This window comes from Erpetoichthys calabaricus, chromosome 11, assembly GCF_900747795.2.
Source record: "Erpetoichthys calabaricus chromosome 11, fErpCal1.3, whole genome shotgun sequence".
Lineage (NCBI taxonomy): Eukaryota > Metazoa > Chordata > Cladistia > Polypteriformes > Polypteridae > Erpetoichthys > Erpetoichthys calabaricus.
In genome coordinates, this window is record NC_041404.2 from 23,487,081 (window position 1) to 23,508,249 (window position 21,169).

At 42.1% G+C, this 21,169-nt stretch overlaps 1 protein-coding gene across 3 annotated transcripts in view; it reads left to right on the forward strand.

The window, feature by feature from the left end:
- acsl6 (acyl-CoA synthetase long chain family member 6) overlaps positions 1-21,169 on the forward strand; it is a 165,127-nt gene that overhangs the window by 99,245 nt on the left and 44,713 nt on the right. For all 3 annotated transcript variants that reach the window (XM_051933467.1, XM_028812807.2, XM_028812809.2), the window contains 3 exons: positions 12,613-12,747; positions 12,918-13,052; positions 17,646-17,741. In XM_051933467.1, the coding sequence (XP_051789427.1) occupies positions 12,613-12,747; positions 12,918-13,052; positions 17,646-17,741 (366 nt within the window). The remainder of the gene's footprint in view (positions 1-12,612; positions 12,748-12,917; positions 13,053-17,645; positions 17,742-21,169) is intronic.

Sequence of the window (21,169 nt, forward strand, 5' to 3'; positions counted from 1 at the left end):
AGGAATTCATGGTTTAAAACTGAGGGAGTACAACAGAGGACTCAGAACACAGCCCTGTGGAGCCCCTTTGTTGAGTGAGAGATGATGAATTGTGGCCACTTATTTGAATTTACTGTGGTCTGCTTGAGTGAAAGTTAAAAATCTTGCTTTCCAATGAAGTGCTCAGATGCAGGTCCTTGACTGTGTTGATGAGCTTAGAGGGGTTTATTGTGTTAAATGCAGAACTATAGTCTATAAATAGCATTTGCACACAATTTCCTCTCTTGTTGTCCAGGTGGTCCAGTACTTGTATGTAGGATTGATGAACAGCGTCTGGTGATGCCACCTCTGTGCGTAATCAAGTCTTTGTCCAGACTATCTTCATGTTAAGATCCAACCTAGTGGAATGAGCCACCCACATTCCATTTGGAATTTTAACTTCCTCCGTGTGTGTAAGAAGTATTTCAAGATTCTCTTGTTTGGTGTCTGATTCCCAGTTCTGTCTAACTAATGTTAGACGTTAGGTTTTTGTGACCTAGGGATTGTAGTTTGTTCTGTGCTCTTCACTTGAGGTGATTAATTTGGTAACCTGCCCAGTATCACTTGTCCCCAGACCGTCCCCCCTAGTGTTTACTCGATTATGTTGGCCTCTTTTGTAAGTCACTTTGAATTAAAGCATCTGCTAAGCAAATTAATATAAATGTCTATAGTGCACATTACATGATTTCAGTGGCAGTATAGGACCTGCTTCTTATTCCGTGGAGTTGTTGTATGTGCAAGCAGCATTAACAGGGATGAAAGAATTACACAAGAATTACACAAAGCTTTTTTCACAGAAATCCAGCCAAGCATCAAACCCCAGCAATTCATTGGTGCTAGATTATATTAGGAGTATTGCCGAACTTATAGATGAATTGAACAAAATCTACACTTTTTAAATAAACTTTAAGCTCTCATGTTTGGAAATCTTTCATTCTGCAGTGTAATCTCATGACTGATTAGCAATACACTTACTGCATACAAACAGCACAATATGCCTTGTGGCACTGAATGAATAACAAACCAATAATTTTAATTATACCTGAAAATGCATAATGTGATCTGAGTAGTTTCGGTAGCATTTCCCCAGTGGGGTTATGACTTTTTAACAAAAACATGGTTACCAAAGTTCAAATTAAGATTCCAAAGCACATGATTATTTTATATGACCTGAGGTGCAACTGTTAGATATAATAGACTTAGTTTTTAATTTTTACATTATAAAATGATATACCTTCTAGACTATAATACTCATTCTTGGATAACTTTGGCAAATTTTTGGTGCCAGTAGTTAGCCCTAATACATCATAGCTCCAAAATACCAGCTGCTGTCACTGTATGAAATTTATATTCTTATTCCCGAGTCCACATGGGTTCCCCCAGTATTGGTCTCCTCCCATATCGCATAGTTGTGCTTGCTGGGTTAAGTGCAAACTCAAGGTGGCCCAGTGTGCCTTGAAACAGACTGCTGTTCAGTCCAGGGCTCGTGCACATAATACTGGTGGTGTGGTGAAGGAGTTCGATCACATCCTTGTGGGCAGATGCTGAAGGTTCTTGCAAAACTGCAGGGTCTACAGAAGTGCCTAGTTTGTGAATTCTGACCACAGACTTGTTGTTGCTACTCTGAAGATCCATCTTAGGTCCAGTAGGCAACCACCTACTAGGATAATGAGGCTGGACCTGGCCAGACTCCAAATTAGGCTGTTTCTAGTGAGTTTGCACGCAGTTTGTGTGAGGAGCTTACAGACTTGGATGCAGCTCCTGATCCTAATGTGATGTGGGAGACCTTCTGTGACAAGATCCTGAAGGTTGCTGAGGGTTGTGTTGGTGTGACCAATTTTCCCAGAATGGGCTGTTTCATCTCACAGGGTACAATGGATATCATCGAGAGGAGGCATAGTGCAAGGCTTGATGGAAACTCTGGTCTGTACCAGGAACTGAGAAGGATGGCTACGAGGACTTTCACTGCAGATAAGGAGGCGTTTGTTAGAAGAATCTGTGAGCATGTGACACACCATCTATGGTCTAGTGACCCACGTCCTACTTACAGAGGAATCGAAGGTCTGAATCTGTTCCTCGGAGAGTTGCAGTCAGGATGGCTGATGGAACGGTCCTTACGGATGACACTGCAGTTGTGATCCACTGGGCTGGCTACTTTGAGCAGCTGTTTAAAGCTGATCCTCCAGCTAGGATGTTGGATATCTCTGGGTCCACGGTTCTTCAGGCTGATCCTCCAATTAGTTGTGAACCACCCAATCACACTGAGATTGCACAGATGGTGAACCAGCTGAGTGTAGGGAAGGCTGCAGGGATCTGTGGTATCCAGTGTGAACTTCTCCAGGCTGGTGGTAAGGCTGTTCTCCTGGCATTGCAAGCAATCTTTGCTTCCATTTTGGAGACGGGCGTCATCCCAACTGACTGGAAAACGAGACTTGTTGTCCCTATCTGGAAAGGCAAGGGTGATCACCTGGATTGCAGCAACTACAGGAGGATAACACTGCTCTCGGTCCATCCTATTAATCAGTTCAGATGGTTTAACTGTCATGAGGGCCCCCCCCCCAATCTTTGGGTTTGCCCAACAGGCATGTTCAGGCATCCATGTATGGTTATCAAAGTTTATTTCATGTTGCTTTTTTAATGACACTCTTCACTGGAGACACACTTTGAACGTTCACACAGGTTCAAAAATCCAAAGCTGTGACAGAAAGGTAAATAATCACACCACACTTGCTTACTTAAGGACAAGTTAAATGAAGAGAATGGGAGAGATCCATACACTTTGGCATAACTGTTTCCAGATGAAGAATGACAAATATGTGTAAAGGGAGCATAAATCATTCCAACAGAAGATGTGGCCCGCTTCGTGCCTTGGTGGATTGCTTTTTGTTTCTATGTCTGCTTTGCTAAGAATCCTGTGAATATTGAAATGTGCAGTTTATTACAGATGTGCTGTTTGTATGCTGTATATTGTGATAATAGGTAGCGCTTGCCCAGTAGAAAAAAATTTCACCTTTATTTAAAAAAAAACTAACAACAGGAAAGAGGGAAAACAAAAGGAGAACACAATGTAGAAGTACCAAGTGAAAATAGCCAAATCTCCAACTTCTCTAGTCCTGCCTAAGCTGCTGTGAACCCCTGTTTTTTTGGGGGTCCTGTTCCACTACCAAAAAATACTTTCCCTATCACATCCCATCTCATTCTTTCTCGACCTCTGGCCTCTTCACCGCTCACCATTTGAGCATTTGTCCTAATGTTCTTCTAACTTTGCACACAGATTGCTCTTAATGTTGAATCAACTTTTAGACTCAATTCTGCAGTCACTTCCAGTCCTGTAATTGTTTCCAGTTAGTTCAAGGAACACCATTCTTGAACTTTTTAGTGGCTCCTGCTGTCTCAGCACCACTCAGCCTTCCATTGCCCCATAAAGGGCCAGGGCTCTAATGTAGCATGATGGTTGATGAACAACATCACCCCTTACACTCATGTAGGACTGCATGTCCCTTAGCAGACATGGGGGTTTCTCTTTCTCTTTTACTCTGTTTGCCTCCTGGTACTGGGCCAGGCAATCCTGGCTACTGCTGGGGTGGCTCTCCCTCTAGTGTCCTTAGGGAGTACATACATTTCTGACTGTCTTTGTCATCTTAGTGCCCCATGCTTTTTTCCCTTCATACAAGATGTAGCACCTCCTATCAGCTCCTTCAGCCCCACAGTGACATGTGCAGGATCTCTCCTGCTGGCTATTTGCAAGACTTGGATCTGCTCTCGACCAAACTGCTGTTTTCATTTACCAGCCAGAGATGCCCTCCTATTATTGATCATTAGAATTTTGGCCGTTTGTGAGCAGCTAGCGCAGCGCATAGCATTGGCACTGTGCACCATTTGTACCAACTGTATGTATGAAGAACCTTCTATGTACAGTTTAAATGTTCTTTCCTAGGTTTATGCGATTGCTTTCTGAAAACCCGGGGGGTTAATTTTCACGGTTAAAAGCTATGATGACAGACAGGGGAGTGTTTAGACTTAACAATTTTTTAATTTTCAGACTTCTCTAATATGAACACTAACTTACAGTACATAACTAATAATGTCTGTTCCTCATTTGATATTTACAAGTTCACTTTTGCCATCATCAACATCATCATCTAACAAAACAGTGCCATATATAGTAGATTTAAATGCTAAGTAAATTGAGAGCCTCCAGCCATGCACTGCCCAAGAAAATCTTTTGCTTATAAACCGCATAAATTAAAACAATGACATGTAAATTATAGAATCCAATGACTCTGTGGTGAAAAAAAAGATAAGTCACAGTAACACAGACTTATCACAGGCCTTTACACAGTGCATGTCATGAATACAAGTTGCTTTGGCTGGCCAGTAGCAGTGCTAACCACAGCATGGCCGGATGTTCCCTCAGCTCCTTTCTAATCAGTGTAATGTGTTTTAATCTTGGTGCATTCTTGATACTGATCTGCTTTTTTCTCACATGAATCTTTCTACTTTTAATGAAGCATATTGTAGTGGTGGAAGTGCCGATAAGATTCACATCGTTGAAGGGACTGTGATTTATTTATTTTTTGGTGAGGACCCAGGAACGCAGCCAGCCTTGGCACGGCTCACACACACTCACTTATAGAGACACAGTTGAACAGCAGATTAAATAAAAAATAATGAGGTATATTAAATAAAATAGAAATATAAACAACAGTTAACCCTCCCTACTCCCCTACAGCAATGACCAACAATAATACAACAATAAACACCTAACAGTAAATACAGAAATACCCAAAACAAAGTCAAATTGTAGCAGCCACAGGAGATGATGGATGACAAGTGGAAAATCCTGTAAATGGTTTACTGTAACTAATGTAAAGTTTATCCTTCTAGTCTCCTGATGTGGTGTGAGATGAAGTGATTGGGAGCGCTCCTTCTGACGAAGATGTGTCCAATCCGTACAAACTCACACAAACAGGCAGGCACGAGGCTGCACATAAATCCAGACAGGAACAGTAATCCAAGACAATAAAAATACAAATGTGTGAAACCGCATTTTATCGGAGAGCTGAACAATTGCGATCCCATGGTGTCTTGCTGGGTTTTTTTTTTGTTTTTTTTTTTTAAGAGTTCCCACTGGCTCGATCTTATTCCCAGCCAACCCTGCACCATCCGAGACTGTCCAATAAAGCAACACTGCAGAAGCAGCTGGGATATGTAGTCCTTTATTCTGTAGCTTTGCTACAATATGTCACTGGAGTTTTTGCTCCTCATTGCAGGCATGTTCTGCCCAGTTTTCATTTGGAAAAGCTGAAACCAAACCTGCAAACCCACTAGATGATCCTCAATTTAATTTGTAAGAATAAGGGGCTCCAGCCATTACTAAACTGGAAAATTCAGGATGTGCACGAGAATATTGCAGGGCAAATATAGTTAACCCAGACAATTTCATGTACTACTGTACATAAACCTGCAATTTTGTAGATAAAAATTTACATTGAGCATATGATGGAAATTTGGAAGAAGTTGAGAATTTGTTATAAACATTTAAATAAAAACTGCAAAAAACTTATTACTGTATGTATTTTACATAGGCCCTTATACTGCTAAAAAGTTGATTAGCATTTCTAAACTGATACAGTGTGAATGTGTAGGACTTGTGATATATAGTGTAAAATAGGATACATACAATGGTAAGGAGTTGGGGCACCATCTTGGTGTATATATGTAGTGTGTATATGTATGTGTATATGTATATATATATATATATATATATATATATATATATATATAATATACACACTATAGTAAGTAAACAAAGGACACATCAAAAAGGGTTAGGCCACCTAGGTGAACCCCATATATTGAAAATGATTAAGATTGAATTGTTAATGTAAAAAACAAAAACAATGAAGTCTTGTTTAGATGGTAGTCTTCTTCAGACTGCCCTAAGATGGCATTGAGTTTGGCTTTCAACGTGGAGACCCAAAAGGGGTGGGCTCAAGAGGGTGGAAACAAAAAGTGGTGTCAGAGTTGCAAGGACTGTTAATCATCTTTCTGAGTGTAACAATCTGTAAATGTTCCTTGAGGTTGCATCCCAAAAGTGACAATATATATACATACAGGGGTGGGCAAAAGTAAGTTTACAGATGTCCGTATGGAAAAAGACATGCTGGTTATGATTATTACAATAGCTTTACTACCTCATTAGCTTTATTACTGAAACCACTTGTTTCAATGAAACACAGATTGACACAGCTCTTTCTTCTCACAGCTCCAGTACAACTCAAGTCAAGTCAAGCTGGGGAGCATGCACTGGTACAGTGCGTTGCCGCACCCACTACACGACGAAACAACTCAGGATCCCGGTTTGCAACACCCCAGGCAGACACGCGGTCTAGTCCCACCCTCCAGAAATGACCCTCTATCTGCCGCAGCCAGGTGTTACATTGGCGACCCCTTGGCCTGGTCCAGCCACTCAGGTCCCCAACAATGAGGATCTTATGAGCTGGATCACGCTCGGGGAAACACACCACATGGCCGTAGTGCCGTAACTGACGCTCCCTCACAATGCAGGTAATGTGCCTCATTCGGGACTCCATGAGCAACCGCTCATTCGACACAAAGTACCAAAGGAGTCCAGTCTTCATCTCAGGTCACTGGATAGCGTCCATGTCTCGCAACCATATAGCAAGACAGGAAGCACCAGGACTCTAAAGACTTGGACCTTCGTCCTTTTGCATAGATATCGGTAGTGCCACACACTTCTTTCCAGCGACCTCATAACCCCCCCATGCTCTTCCAATCTGTCTACTGACTTCATAGGGAGACTCACCAGAGACATGAATATCACTTCCAAGGTAAGTAAACCTCCCGACAAGGTCAACACTCTCTCCGCAAACAAACACACTGCTGATGGCTGTGGCCAAGAGGTCATTAAAGGCCTGGATCTTGGTTTTTATCCAGGACACTCACAAGCCCAGTCACGCAGACTCCTCGCTCAGTCTCTTGAGCGCCCCGATCAGACCCTCCATTGACTCTGCGAAGATCACAGCATCATCAGCAAAGTCAAGATACGTAAATCTTTCTTCACCAACAGAGGCCCCAGAGCCACTGGACCCCACGACCTTGCCCAACACCCAGTCCATACAAGCATTGAACAGAGTAGGAGCAAGAACACACCGCTGACGAACCCCAGAATCAACTGGGAAAAAAACGCAGAGGTTCTGCCTCCATTCTGCACAGCACTCACAGTACCAGTGTACAGGCCGGCCATGATATCCAGCAACCTCGAGGGGATCCCACGATTCCTCAGGATGTCCCACAGGGCAACTCAATCAACTGAGTCAAATGCTTTGCAAAAATCGACAAAGGCTGCAAAGAAACTCTGCCAATATTCGGGTTTGTGCTCCATAAGAGCAGTGCTAGGATGTAGACGATGGTAAACTTCTTAGGCATAAAACCAGACTGTTCCGGTCACTGGTAGGTGAGCAAGTGATCATGGATCCTATTGAGGACGACCCTAGCAAGGACCTTACCCGGCACAGAGAGCAGTGTTATCCCCCTGTAGTTGCCGCAATCCAGGCGATCACTCTACCCTTTCCAGATAGGGACAACAAGTCCCGTTTTCCAGTCAGTTGGTATGATGCCAGTCTCCCAAATGGAAGCAAAGATTGGTTGCAATGCCAGGAGGACAGCCTTACCACCAGCCTGGAGAAGTTCACCCCAGATACCACAGACCCCTGCAGCTTTCTCTGCCCTCAGATGGTTCATCACCTGTGCAATCTCAGCGAGATTGGGTGGTTCACAGCTAATTGGAGGATCAGCTTCAAGAACCGTGGACCCAGAGATATCCAACATCCTAGCCGGAGGATCAGCTTTGAACAACTGATCAAAGTATCCAGCCCAACGGGTCACAACTGCAGTGTCATCCGTAAGGACCATTCCATCAGCCGCCCTGACTGCGACTCTCAGAGGAACAGATTCAGATGTGTGTAATGCTTTGATTCCTCTGTAAGCAGGATGTGGGTCGCTAGACCACAGATGGTATGTCACTTGCTCACAGATTCCTCTAACAAACGCCTCTTTATCTGCCCTCAGAGCCCTCGCAGCCATCCCTCCCAGTACAGACCAGAGTTGCCATTGAGCCGTGCGCTGCAACTCCTCTCGATGATATCCAGGATGCCGCGAACACCTCCTTCTGGGAACACCGGTAACACCAATACAACCCTGAGCATCCTTCAGGGTCTTGTCACGGAAGGTCTCCCACATCACATTAGGATCGGCAGTCGCACCCAATTTTGCAAGTTCCTCACACAAACTGCATACCAACTCATTAGAAACAGCCTGATCTTGGAGTCAGGCCAACTTGAGGCTCATTTTCCTAGTAGTTGGTAGGTAACCTACTGGACCTAAGATGGATCCTAAGAGTAGCAACAACAAGTCTGTGGTCAGAATTCAAAAATTGGGCACTTCTATAGACCCTGCAGTTTTGCAAGAGCCTCCAGCGTCTGCCCACGAGGATGTGATCGATCTCTTTCACCGCACCACCAGTCTTGAAGTACCAAGTCCAACGATGCGGTTCTGGGCACTGGAACCAGGATCCAGCGATTCGCAGACCCTGACCTTTTGCAAAGTCAAGGAACATGGAGCCACTTTCACCACAGTCACCAGACCCATGGGGACAGAGACAATCCTCATAGCCAGCCCTGTCAGTGCCAGTGGTTGCATTAAAGTCACCCGTGACCAGAGGGGTGTCACCCCGTGGGCACCCATCAACCACCGAGCGAAGCTGCGAATAAAATGTCTCCCTCACCGAGATATCACTCTCTGCGGTTGGAGCATACACTGAGGCAACAGACAAGGCACCCAGGGAGTGCCATAATCTGAGTCTCATAATACGCTTTTTGAAAGGAGTGATATCGGACACCATCAGAAGAAGCCAATCCACTACAGCAACAGCTACTTCCCGAGTATGACAGCCATCAGACCGACCAGACCAATAAAAGGTGTATCCACCTACAGAGATCAGGCCAGTCCCCGGTCTGCGCACCTCAGAGAGTGCCGCCACTGAAATGCGGAGTTTACACACGCAGCTCCTCTGACAGCAGAGGAAGATGATCATCTTGCCGGAGAGACAAGACGTTCCATGCGCCCACCTGTATGGGCCGCCTCAAATTGGGACCCAAGTGCTGCCGTGCAGCGGGTGACACCTCAGCACCACACCAATTCCGATCCCCAAAAGATCTGACCCCATTGGCTCTCCAACGGTTTCAACTCTTCCAAGGATGGGGCTCCCAAGGGTTTTCCCGCTTCCCCTCCGTGATGCGATCAGCCTTCCTATGGGCAGCTGCAGCAGAGCTAGTCCCGCAGAGAGCAAAAAGGAGTCTTTTCTGTTGTCTCTGAGCTGTGTGAGGTTTTTTTATGGTGGCTGGAGTGCCAATCCTGCCACCAACCCCCATGATTTCCCTGCAAGTTGGAGGACCGCTTATAGAGCCGGATGCAGTTTAACATAATATTCTGGACTAAGTATAGTACATTGGATTTAAATATCAGAGTGGGTACTTCATTTTTCCTCTCATTTCTTAAATTTATATGTGTCGAGTTAGTTTGCCCGGTGTGAATCACCTTTACAGAAGACAGCGGGACACCCACCTTCAAGCAGTGGTTGCCATTGCGTAAGCATAGCAGAGACTTCATTGGCAGATTTCTAAAAGTATTGCTTGCTCTGAATTCTGGTTACTGTTCATTTGTTTTGATGGGAGGGCCAGGATATGTTGACAGCTCCTTGGGTGTCTGTGATGTTGACCTGCATAAGCAAATTAGAAAACGGATGGATGAAAGAAACAAGAGTCTAAATTTTTTTACAAAGTATAGTGACTATGTGTGTGCATTGTAGACTCAACATAGCATTACTGGATTCAGGACATGAAGGAGTCTTTTGACCAGTAGGCCAGGGTTACTGCGCAAAAGGAGTGACCAGTCCTTATTTGCTCATAAAATGACATCACTTGGCATCTGCTGTGTTTTGTTTAATAAAAGTTAGACCTGCACTTGGAATCACACACTCAGCAACCAAGTAAAAGGAAGTTACAAATACCAATATCTCAGTTTGTGTCCTTATTAATTAAATACATTGAATTTATTCAGTTCATTTCCCCTGGATGTTCTAAAATGTATTAAGGTGCAGAATAGTTTTAGCAATTTTGATCACTGATATTGAAAAGAATGTGGCACAGTAATTATTCTGGTTGGCTCACTGAAACATCTTTGTGCAGTGACACACATTTGGATATTTGTCATCATTTTCAATGAGCTACCCAGCTTACGTGAATCTTGGAGCCTTGAATATAAATAAACGTGCACATTCTTGGCTGCAGGGCTTTTTCTGCCAAGGAGTTTTTAATTACGGAAACTCTGCTACTCCTACTTAATTAACTTTTAGTTAGTGGGGGTGGAGGTGTGGGCGATGGTTTTATTTTGTTTTTGCTTCTTGTTTTTAATAGATGCCCTTGACAATAGGAATGATGGTATGGAGTTTAATGCTGCTGTCTTATAACATTTGGACCCCATTTAATTTCGACTGGTGGGCCTCATGTGTACAATTTGTTTAATTTCCCTGAGCTCACGCAGAGTTTTCTCCATGGTGTCTGCTTACAGCTCTGTTCATTCATGACTTTGACTTGTCACCATTTGACAGCTTTTGCCCAGAAATGTGTTTATTGCTTGTGTTTGGCCATTGCTTTCCCAAACGTCCTTCAGTTCAAAATAATACTGTACTGGATGAATGATTTAAAACGAAATAATAAATGAATGGCTGTGGCAAGATTACAGAGTTCCATGGACCAGTGTGGTGTCTATCCATGAGGAGTTTGCACGTTCTCTATGTGTATTTTTTCATCATCCAAAGTCTTGAAGATGATATTGATTGACAATTCCAAAATTTTCCTTGTATGTGAGTGATTATGCCCTACAATAGACTGACACCCTTGGTGTATTTTGTTTCTGCCACCAGGTAATGCCGCCAGGCTATGCCTGTCATGACGCTTATTTGGAATAAACAGGTTTAAGAATGGCAGCTTCATTTCTGTACAAATGTCACCTGACACTGAGAGATGATATTATTTTTCCTTACTGACACCTGGAATGGAATGATTGGTTGTACCAGGTGGAGCTCTAAGGAGGCATAGCATGACGAGATCTTAAGGGGCATCATTTTCTCATTTTAGTTGGCAATCCAAAGAAGCCAAATTGACCCCTGCCCCTTGCTCTGGAAATGTGACATGACTTTATAGAAATGTTTGACACAGACATATCACCAGTAAGTGATGTGTTTCAAAGCTGAGACATGTCATCTATCATAATTAAAGACGACGTGCTCAGAATGAAATGCTGGGAGGAGTTCTAATTACAAAAGCAGCATTTTCTTGTTAGAAAAATTCAAAGGCGCACAAAAGAAAAAAAAACAGGTTTAGGACACTCCTGGTTCATTAATGCTTAACTTCAAAATCTCATCTTCTAATCAAAAAATAAAATTTATGGCAGATGTCTCAGATAGTTGTTACATAAGGCAAAACCAACTTATACAAAGAACTTTACGGATATGCATTGGGCAGCATGGTGGTGCAATGCTGCCTTGCAGTAAGCTGACCAGGGTTCACATCCTGGGTCCTTCCTGTACAGATTTTGCGTGTTCTTTCTGTGTCTATGTGAGTTTCTTTCGGGTGCTCTGATTTCCAAAGGCATACAGGTTAGGTGGACTGGACTTAACTGGCCCTGGTGGTGTGCACCTGAATTGTGTTCACTATGTGTTGGCCTGGCACCCTGTCCAAAAGGATTGTTCCTGTCTTGCTCTCTATGCTTGCTGGGATAGGCTCCAGCCCCATGCAACCCTCTTCAGGATTAAGTAGGCTGACAAATTGGAATGGTATGAATATTCATTTGTGTTTCTGCTTCCAGTGTTAAGTAGTTGATTATGTCCTTGGACAGCTGTACTGTATGGCAATATATTGCTAGATTTCCTTTTCTCTTTTGTCTGTTTTATTTGTTATGGCATTATTCGTCTGATATTTTATTACCACTGATTCTGATAGATTAATACATTGTATGAGGCAATGTGTCTCTCTCTTGCTGCCTCACATAAGACTTACTTGAGGCTATCAACTTTCATGGCTGCCCACTGCTGATCTTCCATGGGTCCTTCCTAATAGCTTCAATAATCAGTATTTTGCTGCATCCCCTACCTGTATATCAATGCTACCAGCTTTGCCTTACGCCACTCACTTGGGGTCAGAAGTAACACTGTTTGCGCTAGTTTTCCACAACGTTGTCAGCCAATCCGAACCAGGGTCTTTCCTGAGACTCACCAGCAGCCACATACCCTGGCCAAAAGATTTAAGCGGCAGAGTGAGGCTCGTAAGTTCTGCTCTTTAAGAGCTTGATTATCTTCCTGTCTTACTCACTCTTGCACTAACATACACAACCACACACACCTTCTCCATAGATTCCTCAGGGTATCTCCAACCCTTCTGACAATGTTTCTCCTCCAGGTCTGCCTGGCCCTACCAGAAGTTTTATGCCTCTTCTCTGTCTTACTTCTAGTCTGTAGTTTACTTACATGGAGGAAGGGTTGGCTTCTTTCAAGGAGACATCAGACTTCTACCGGATGACATGAAAACACTCCGTCCTACAGTCTTTCCAGTGGTTCCCCGCTTGCTGAACAGAATGTATGACAAGGTGAGTCTGTGAAGCAAGTAGGAAGACAGTCCTCATGAACACCATTTTCTGTCAGAAAAATAAAATCTATGATTCGCCTCCCCTAGTACCTGATGAAATGGTCAATTTTCAGTGAGCTCATCAGTAAAAGAGACATTTCATAAATCTCCTGACTCCTTTTTGTCTCACAGGTCTTCAGTATGGCAAACACTCCATGGAAGCGATGGCTTTTGGAATTTGCAGCAAAAAGAAAAGAAGAAGAAGTCAAAAATGGCATTATCAGATGCAACAGCCTGTGGGATAAACTCTTCTTTAATAAAATTCAGGTGAGTTTTGTAATTTTTGCAAGGTGAGAGGCCAATTAAATCAACACAGCAGCTACAGTACAGATTTCATTGTGATATTTTATTCCCTCAAATCCAGACCGAATTATTAAAATCACCCTTTAAAGCACAGAGTGAAAGAACAATCTTCCTGATAACTTTTTTGTGTGATTTTGATGCTATCTGGGTAAATCTATCTGTCTGTCTGTCTGTCTGTCTGTCTGTCTGTCTGTCTTCATTTCATTGTTTCATGTAATAACATACAGATTTAAAATAAAGTTACTATTCTGTATTATCGTGATTTTCCCCTCTACTTATCCTTTATTTATTTTCATCACGGATAAGTGAACTTACCAGCTTTGTTGCTGGGTTAGTCTACTCTTGCACCTTAAGATTAACACACACATACATAGGGTCTGTGTGTATGTGTATATCTAACGATGAACATACTGTATGAATGATGTATACACTGCCCGTTATTCCCTAGCACTTTAACCCACACAAGTACCCTATGAATAACACATGCACAGTCCATCATTCCCTAGTACTTCAAGAGACTTACTTATCATAAGCATGAACAACGTATGATGTCTTAGATATACTGTATCTCAGACCTAAATATTACCTTTGGTCTCCAAGAATATATTCAGACATACAATGGCTACAGGTCATTTATCAATCAATGATGTCTTATTTTAAAACACTGTTCACTACTGGATGAGCTCTACTCCTCAGCTGATATACCTTGCATTTCAGATCGCATGGCACTTCCTTACTGCTCCAGGTGCTCTAAGTATTTACCTTATTACATCAGTTACTCTAAATATAAAGACAAAGTGTAGAAAGTTAACAGCAACTTGTTTTTTATTAAAGAACAACAATACCAGTTGAGGAAAGCTTAAAAGAAAATGTAAATAGCAAAGTCTGGATATACAGTATACTGTATATAGTCTTTAGAAAAAGCTTACGAAAAAAAGTATCAAAGATGAATGTCCTTGGGCAGCTTGTGATCTAGCAACCAATATTGTTCATGAGATGCTTTAGCTGATGATCAAATGAAAATGGTTGCACATATGTTGCCCTCTCATGACTTCGCTCCTTCCCTCTCTTGACATCGCTCTCAGAAAAGGCATTTTTAAAAATTCCATGTGGGATTCCAGAACATACAGGTATGATGTTACATACATTTGATTGGCTGGTTGTCCATATGATAAATGACTTCTCTTACAGTCTTTGATCTTTTAAGTATGTCCGAATTCCTTCCTTTCCCAAGCTGTAAACCAATTTGGCAAATCCTTGTCCTAGTAGTGCCCATCTGATCACAGGTTATAAAGTAATCGATACAGCCTGAGGCATCATCCTGGTCTTCTACTTGTTTGCACAGATGTTTTAAAAGTGAGGTACACTTCAGAAAGAGATGATTTGATGGTAATTACCGCCTTGTAAAATTAAGTTCATCTTTGTTTGTGTGGGCAAGAAAATAAAATATAAAATTTAAATACTACATGGGGCAGCACGGTGGCGCAGTGGTAGCACTGCTGCCTCGCAGTAAGGAGACCCGGGTTTGCTTCCTGGGTCCTCCCTGCGTGGAGTTTGCATGTTCTCCCCATGTCTTCGTGGGTTTCCTCCGGGTGTTCCGGTTTCCTCCCACAGTCCAAAAACATGCAGGTTAGGTGCATTGACGATCCTAAATTGTTCCTAGTTTGTGCTTGGTGTGTGGGTGTGTGTGTGTGTGTGTGTCCTGGCTGTTGCCCTGCCGGGGATTTGTTCCTGCCTTGCGCCCTGTGTTGGCTGGAATTGGCTCCAGCAGACCCCTGTGATCCTGTGTTAGGATATAGCGGGTTGGATAATGGATGGATGGATGCCACTACATATTTTCTTCTCTGTATTAGGCAGGCGTAAGTATCTGTAGAAGCCTAATGATGGTACAGTAGAGCCAGACCTGGTGAGCCTTAAAGTGGCAGCACATCTGCAAGGCATGGTCAGGTGTGCAGTGACTAAAGCTTCTTGAACTTTATGAGGGATGAGGGTGTGAATAAACTAATCTCCATGGTCAAAAAAATAAATAGGTAAAACATAGTCATGCTGGAAATGACAGGTAAGGTGTTATGCTTGAATAGGATTAACAATTAAGTATTTTTTGTAGAGCATTGCAGAGATTTCTGAAATGGAAACAAACATTCAAAGCCAGTAGTTTTCCATTTGTAGTATTTGTTCTTGAATTTTAATTTCCACTAACAAGGTTTAGGTCTTAATGTTCATGAGTGAGCCACCATCTTTTATAGTGGGGTTGTGACCATGTCACAATCCAAATGCTATCAGCAGATGTGGCTAGCAATAGCACTCATTGTCTTAATCATCTTGGTGGCTCCAATGAGAACCCATGGGCAAAATGCTGGCTACAGCAGTACTGGTTTGGCAATAATGTAACAAAATTAAGAATACAGTGATCCCTCGCTATATCGCGCTTCGCCTTTCGCAGCTTCACTCTATCGCGGATTTTATATGTGAGCATATTTAAATATATATTGCGGATTTTTTGCTGGTTCGTGGATTTCTGCGGACAATGGGTCTTTTAATTTCTGGTACATGCTTCCTCAGTTGGTTTGCCCAGTTGATTTCATACAAGGGACGCTATTGGCAGATGGCTGAGAAGCTACCCAACTTACTTTTCTCTCTCTCTCTCTTGCGCTGACTTTCTCTGATCCTGACGTAGGGGGATTGAGCAGGGGGGCTGTTCGCACACCTAGACGATACGGACGCTCGTCTAAAAATGCTGAAAGATTATCTTCACGTTGCTACTTTCTGTGCAGCTGCTTCCTGAAACGACATGCTGCACGGTGCTTCGCATACTTAAAAGCTCGAAGGGCACGTATTGATTTTTGATTGTTTGTTTTTCTCTCTCTCTCTCTCTCTCTCTCTTTCTCTGCTCCTGACGGAGGGGGTGCGAGCTGCCGCCTTCAACAGCTTTGTGCCGCGGTGCTTCGCATACTTAAAAGCCAAACAGCCCTATTGATTTGTTTGCTTTCCTCTCTCTTTCTGACAGTCTGTGCTCCTGACGCGCACTCCTTTGAAAAGGAAGATATGTTTGCATTCTTTTAATTGTGAGACAGAACTGTCATCTCTGTCTTGTCATGGAGCACAGTTTAAACTTTTGAAAAAGAGACAAATGTTTGTTTGCAGTGTTTCAATAACGTTCCTGTCTCTCTACAACCTCCTGTGTTTCTGCGCAAATCTGTGACCCAAGCATGACAATATAAAAATAACCATATAAACATATGGTTTCTACTTCGCGGATTTTCTTATTTCGCGGGTGGCTCTGGAACGCAACCCCCGCGATGGAGGAGGGATTACTGTAAGCTATTATAAAAAAATGAAAAGCAGAAATAAATAACATCTAAAATTAAATAATTCTAAAATAAATCTTTCATGTTACTCACATAAGTGGATTAAAATACTATATTTAAAATGTTAGTATTTGCCAAAAATCCCAGGGGAAGGCCTGTGCTGAGTTGAGAAATGGGATCAAAGCAAACATAACCCTGAGTGCTCACCACACACTGCTGTGTCACACATTGTGGTGCTGTAGGTGTTCTGTTTCAGACAGGGTTGTTGTCCTTTATTTTGTCTTTATGTAATATTGTGATTTTCTTTGATATTACACTCACTAAGCGAATTATTAAGCCAGACAAGATGCCTGTCCATTTGAGTTTGGGACTAGACTGCCAGAGGTGAGGCCTATTTAAGAACTTCAGACATGTAAAGAAGGCATTTCTAATTTTTTTGTGTGGATTTTTGTAGGCCTGTCCACACATTTTGAGCTTAGTATTTGGTAGGAATCTTAACAATATGTTTTCATTTAAAGTGCAGCCAGCACAAATGCACCCTCTCAAAAATGTTTGTAATAACTGTAATTACTTTGTGAAGTACTTTGTTTTATTTTTTACTAGTGCTGCTGTCTCACAGGTTGTTTGAATACTGGCGGTGTTAATTTGTGTATGGAGTTTGCACTTTCTCTTTGTACACTCTCATAACCAAAGACATGCATGTTAGTTTAAACAGTAACTCATGTAATGGGCTGTTTCTGTATTTGGATTGCTCTCTGTCTTGTTTCCAGTATTGTATGGATATGTTTAGGATGTTATGACATTAATTTGGAATAAATGAGTTCAGAAAATAGATTGATGACTAAATCATGGCATCCTTTCACAGAAGGCTCAGTTATGCTTAGCTTCAGTTCCCCAAAAAACTCACCAAATCATCAGATATTGCTCAGATGTGTCGTAATAAAATCCACTTCCTTTCCTTACATTTTAAATTAATGTCTTTGTCCAAGGCTGCATGCTACAGTTTCCTTCTACAACTTAATTCTTGCGGAAAAAGAAATTTTGATAATATAAATAAGCAGTCCCATCCATCCATCCATCCATCCATCCATTATCCAACCTGCTATATCCTAACAACAGGGTCACAGGGAGCAGTGCCTTTAATGGTATTTTTTTCAACAAAGTGGTGACTACCAATTGAAGTCTCTGCCATACACCTGTGTGGAGGTCATTTTAATAATGCAGACATTCACAAGTATTGTCTTTGCAGGCAAGTCTTGGTGGACGTGTCCGAATGATTGTCACAGGAGCAGCTCCAGCTTCACCTACTGTCTTGGGCTTCTTGAGAGCAGCATTGGGATGTCAGGTAAAATCATGCTTAAAATATTCGTCTGGAAATTTTTAATGTTATTTCAGCAGATCAGATCAAATAATTTGTGAAAATGATATCTTTTCTAGGCATTACCTTGTTTTATGGATTTTACAGTTACCTTCTTTTGATGTAAAAAATGGAACAGTGACTTTTCTGGAACAGATATCTACCATGCATGCTTAAACAGGTTAAGAAAATGGTAGGGCAGATGATTTTAATGGGTATACACGAAACTGAGTGTACCCCAGTATACTGTATGTACAGCATATGTTATAATGACTTGATTAAAAAGAAAATGCCACCTAGAGGGAATTTTACAACACACATCTTTACTAAGGTTGTCCAGGTTCAATAGTCCATCCATCCATCCATTATCCAACCCGCTATATCCTAACTACAGGGTCACGGGGGTCTGCTGGAGCCAATCCCAGCCAACACAGGGCACAAGGCAGGAAACAAACCCCGGGCAGGGCGCCAGCCCACCGCAGGGTTCAATAGTCATAAGCTTATAAAGCTGACTTTGGTTGGAAATTTGTCTCTTGGCCTCTCATACATCCAGCATGGCCTCTCAGCTACAGTTCTCAGGAAAAGACTTTCTCACTAAGCAAATTTCTGGAAATTTCTAGCAGCTCCTTATCTTACTTTTATAACCCATAATTTTCTCTAAAGAGTATATTACATCTGTTCTTGGGCAGAGTCCAGTGATGAATCCCTTCAGGTAGCAAGCTGAAGTTCCTTTTGTGGTCCAGGAGCTTCCTGTTGTAAGAAATAATCAAACAGAAACAAAAAATAAAATTTGGGGAAGCTTCTCCATATAATGTCCTGGCAGATGAGAAGTCAAAAAAAGACTGATTCAGGTAGTGTTTGTATCAAATGCATCAGACAAAAACAGTACAATAGATGGTACTTTATATATCATGGTGGCAGGAAGGAAGAATGGTTTTTAGGAGGAAGGGGAAGTTACATCACTTGTGGGAGCCGGAAGTGATGTCATCAGTACAGGAACGGAAGTGATATTACTGGGAACGGACTGCAGTGGAATACAAGGTGTATTCTTCTGCTGGTCTGTAGGAAGAGGAAGAAAGGGATTAGTACTCTGTTCCAACCCCCCAGTCTCTTGATTCTTCACTTAAAATTGGACCCTTTGGCTGCTCCCTAAGTGCACAAGTGTGACACTGTCTTCATAGATGATTTCTTCAAAAGCCATTGACCTTCAAAGACAGAGCCTCTCAAAGTTTCAGGTCTGAATTTCTGAAAACACAGAGAGGAGGGAGACATTTCCTTTGGCACAAGTGGTGTTTCAGTACCCCAAGGTTGTAAGCCTTACTTCCTGTGATTGTCACATACAATACAACATTTTTGGTTCCTTTCCACAGAACAAAATGGACTTGGGCAGGATGCCATTTTCAGAATAGTTTTGTACATGTTTGCATTTTTGGGGCTCTATTTTTTGGAATCATTATAATCCTCTGGCACACAGAAATACATGCAATCCTTGAAGGAAAAGAGTTAGAGGTTTTAAATAGCCAATTCAAATCTAAATACACTTCTTCATGAGTGTTATATACTTTTAGCAGGTTTTAAGAGGGTCTGAGATCATTAACTCCAGCTGTATACCCTGCACATACTGCAGGTTTGGAGTGATAGTGTCAGAATAGTCATGAAGATGATAAAGGATGGGGAATGGCATTGAGAAGGGGAAACCTTCAAAGGCAGCAGGAGTGCGGGCTTTTCTACCAACACTATTGGGTAGATGCTGGTCACTGGGAATTACTGCACCAGTAATTGGGCAATCATGTGTGTTAGGAAGGAAAGCAACAGATAGGGAGAAACTGGGTAAAAGCAACAGGAAGCTGGTGTGTCCAACTAAAGAGAAAAGATGTCAGACAAGTTTAAAGATATTATGTGTGGAGATCAAAGATGACTATCAAACCAGCACAAAAATGACAAAAAACATATTACATTATCTATATAATCAAAACTGTAATTCCCTCTGTTTGTCTTTTGAATTTATTGGCTTGACATTATTTATCAATTTTGCAGACTGAGGACCTTCATTTCAACATTCAGATCATATTTTCTTGCTTTATTTGTTTACCAATCACGCATAAACAACTGAATTAATTTTCACAAAATTTGGCTTGTAGATTACCATTGGTCCTATTCACAACATAGGCTTTATGTCATTTCAAAAGTTTCATCAGGAATTGGAGTTGTAATAGGTGGGTAACCAAAAATTGAGCATTATACGAAAATGGCTGAGACAAAGAATGCTTTCTTATATAATAAAGCTGAACCAACTTAAAATCCAGGCTACTTGGTGTTTAAAAAAATTAATCAGGAAGGGTGGTTGGAGTGAGGAGGGAAGCAAAAAGTGGATCATTTTGAAAATGGCTAAGTCAAAGTTCACAAAATTGTGCACACATATTACTTTTTATACAAAATAAAATCTTGACATTCAGGCCTTTCAAAAGTTCCATCAAGAAATTAGGTTGTAATAGGGAGACGCCATGGTAATGAATCTGGCATATTGTTTTGGTTTTTCCCTGCTTACAAAAAAGTCTAAATTCCACACCAGTTCATTATACCCAGCATACCCACTGTGCCTGGCAAGAGGTTCCTTGCAGCATATTTTTAGCTGCTGCCTGAAAGCCTTGGGACAGGGGAAGCAGAGATGGCACCATGACCAGGTGGTGAAGGCAGTAGCTGACATATGTGCCGGAATTCAACAAAGCAAACATCAGCACCCAATAAAGGCATAACATTGCTTTTGTTAAGGCAGGAGAAAAAGCTCAGGTGGAGATCAAGACCTCAACTGGGCTGCTAGCCTCAGTGTGTGACTGGCAGATGAAGGCTGACCAAGTGAAGCATTGCAAGGATGACACTCAGGCCGGATTTGGTCTTCATGTCTTACTGCTCTAAGAAAGTCATTATGAGTCCCTTGGGAGCCCCAAGAGCATACGAAGGCCAAATGTCTCAAACTGGAAGAGGAATGTAGAAGGCACAGGTGGAAGGCCCACTGTGAGCCCATTGAGTTGTGCTACAGGGAAGTCTCTACATCAGGCACTCAGTCTCCTTGGCATTAGATGATTACAGGAAAGGAAAGCCACCAAGAACATCATGGAAGCTGTAGAAAAAGCGTCAAGGTGGTTGTGGATCAAGAGGGGTGAGCCATGGCGTAGCGTCCTGCTTGGTCACAATCTGTGCACTGATCACTCCCTGCTGGGTTGTCCAGGTGAAGGTGTCTGATGATCTAAGATCCAAAACTCCCTATGATCCTGGGTTCATCATTGATGAGGTATCCATGTTACACCATCTGAAACTAGAGTGTTGCGATGGGGGCTCAACATAAAGATCACATATCACTTTAAAATAGCTCAAAACATTTTGCCTTTACATTATTGCTCATGTAATTTAAAATA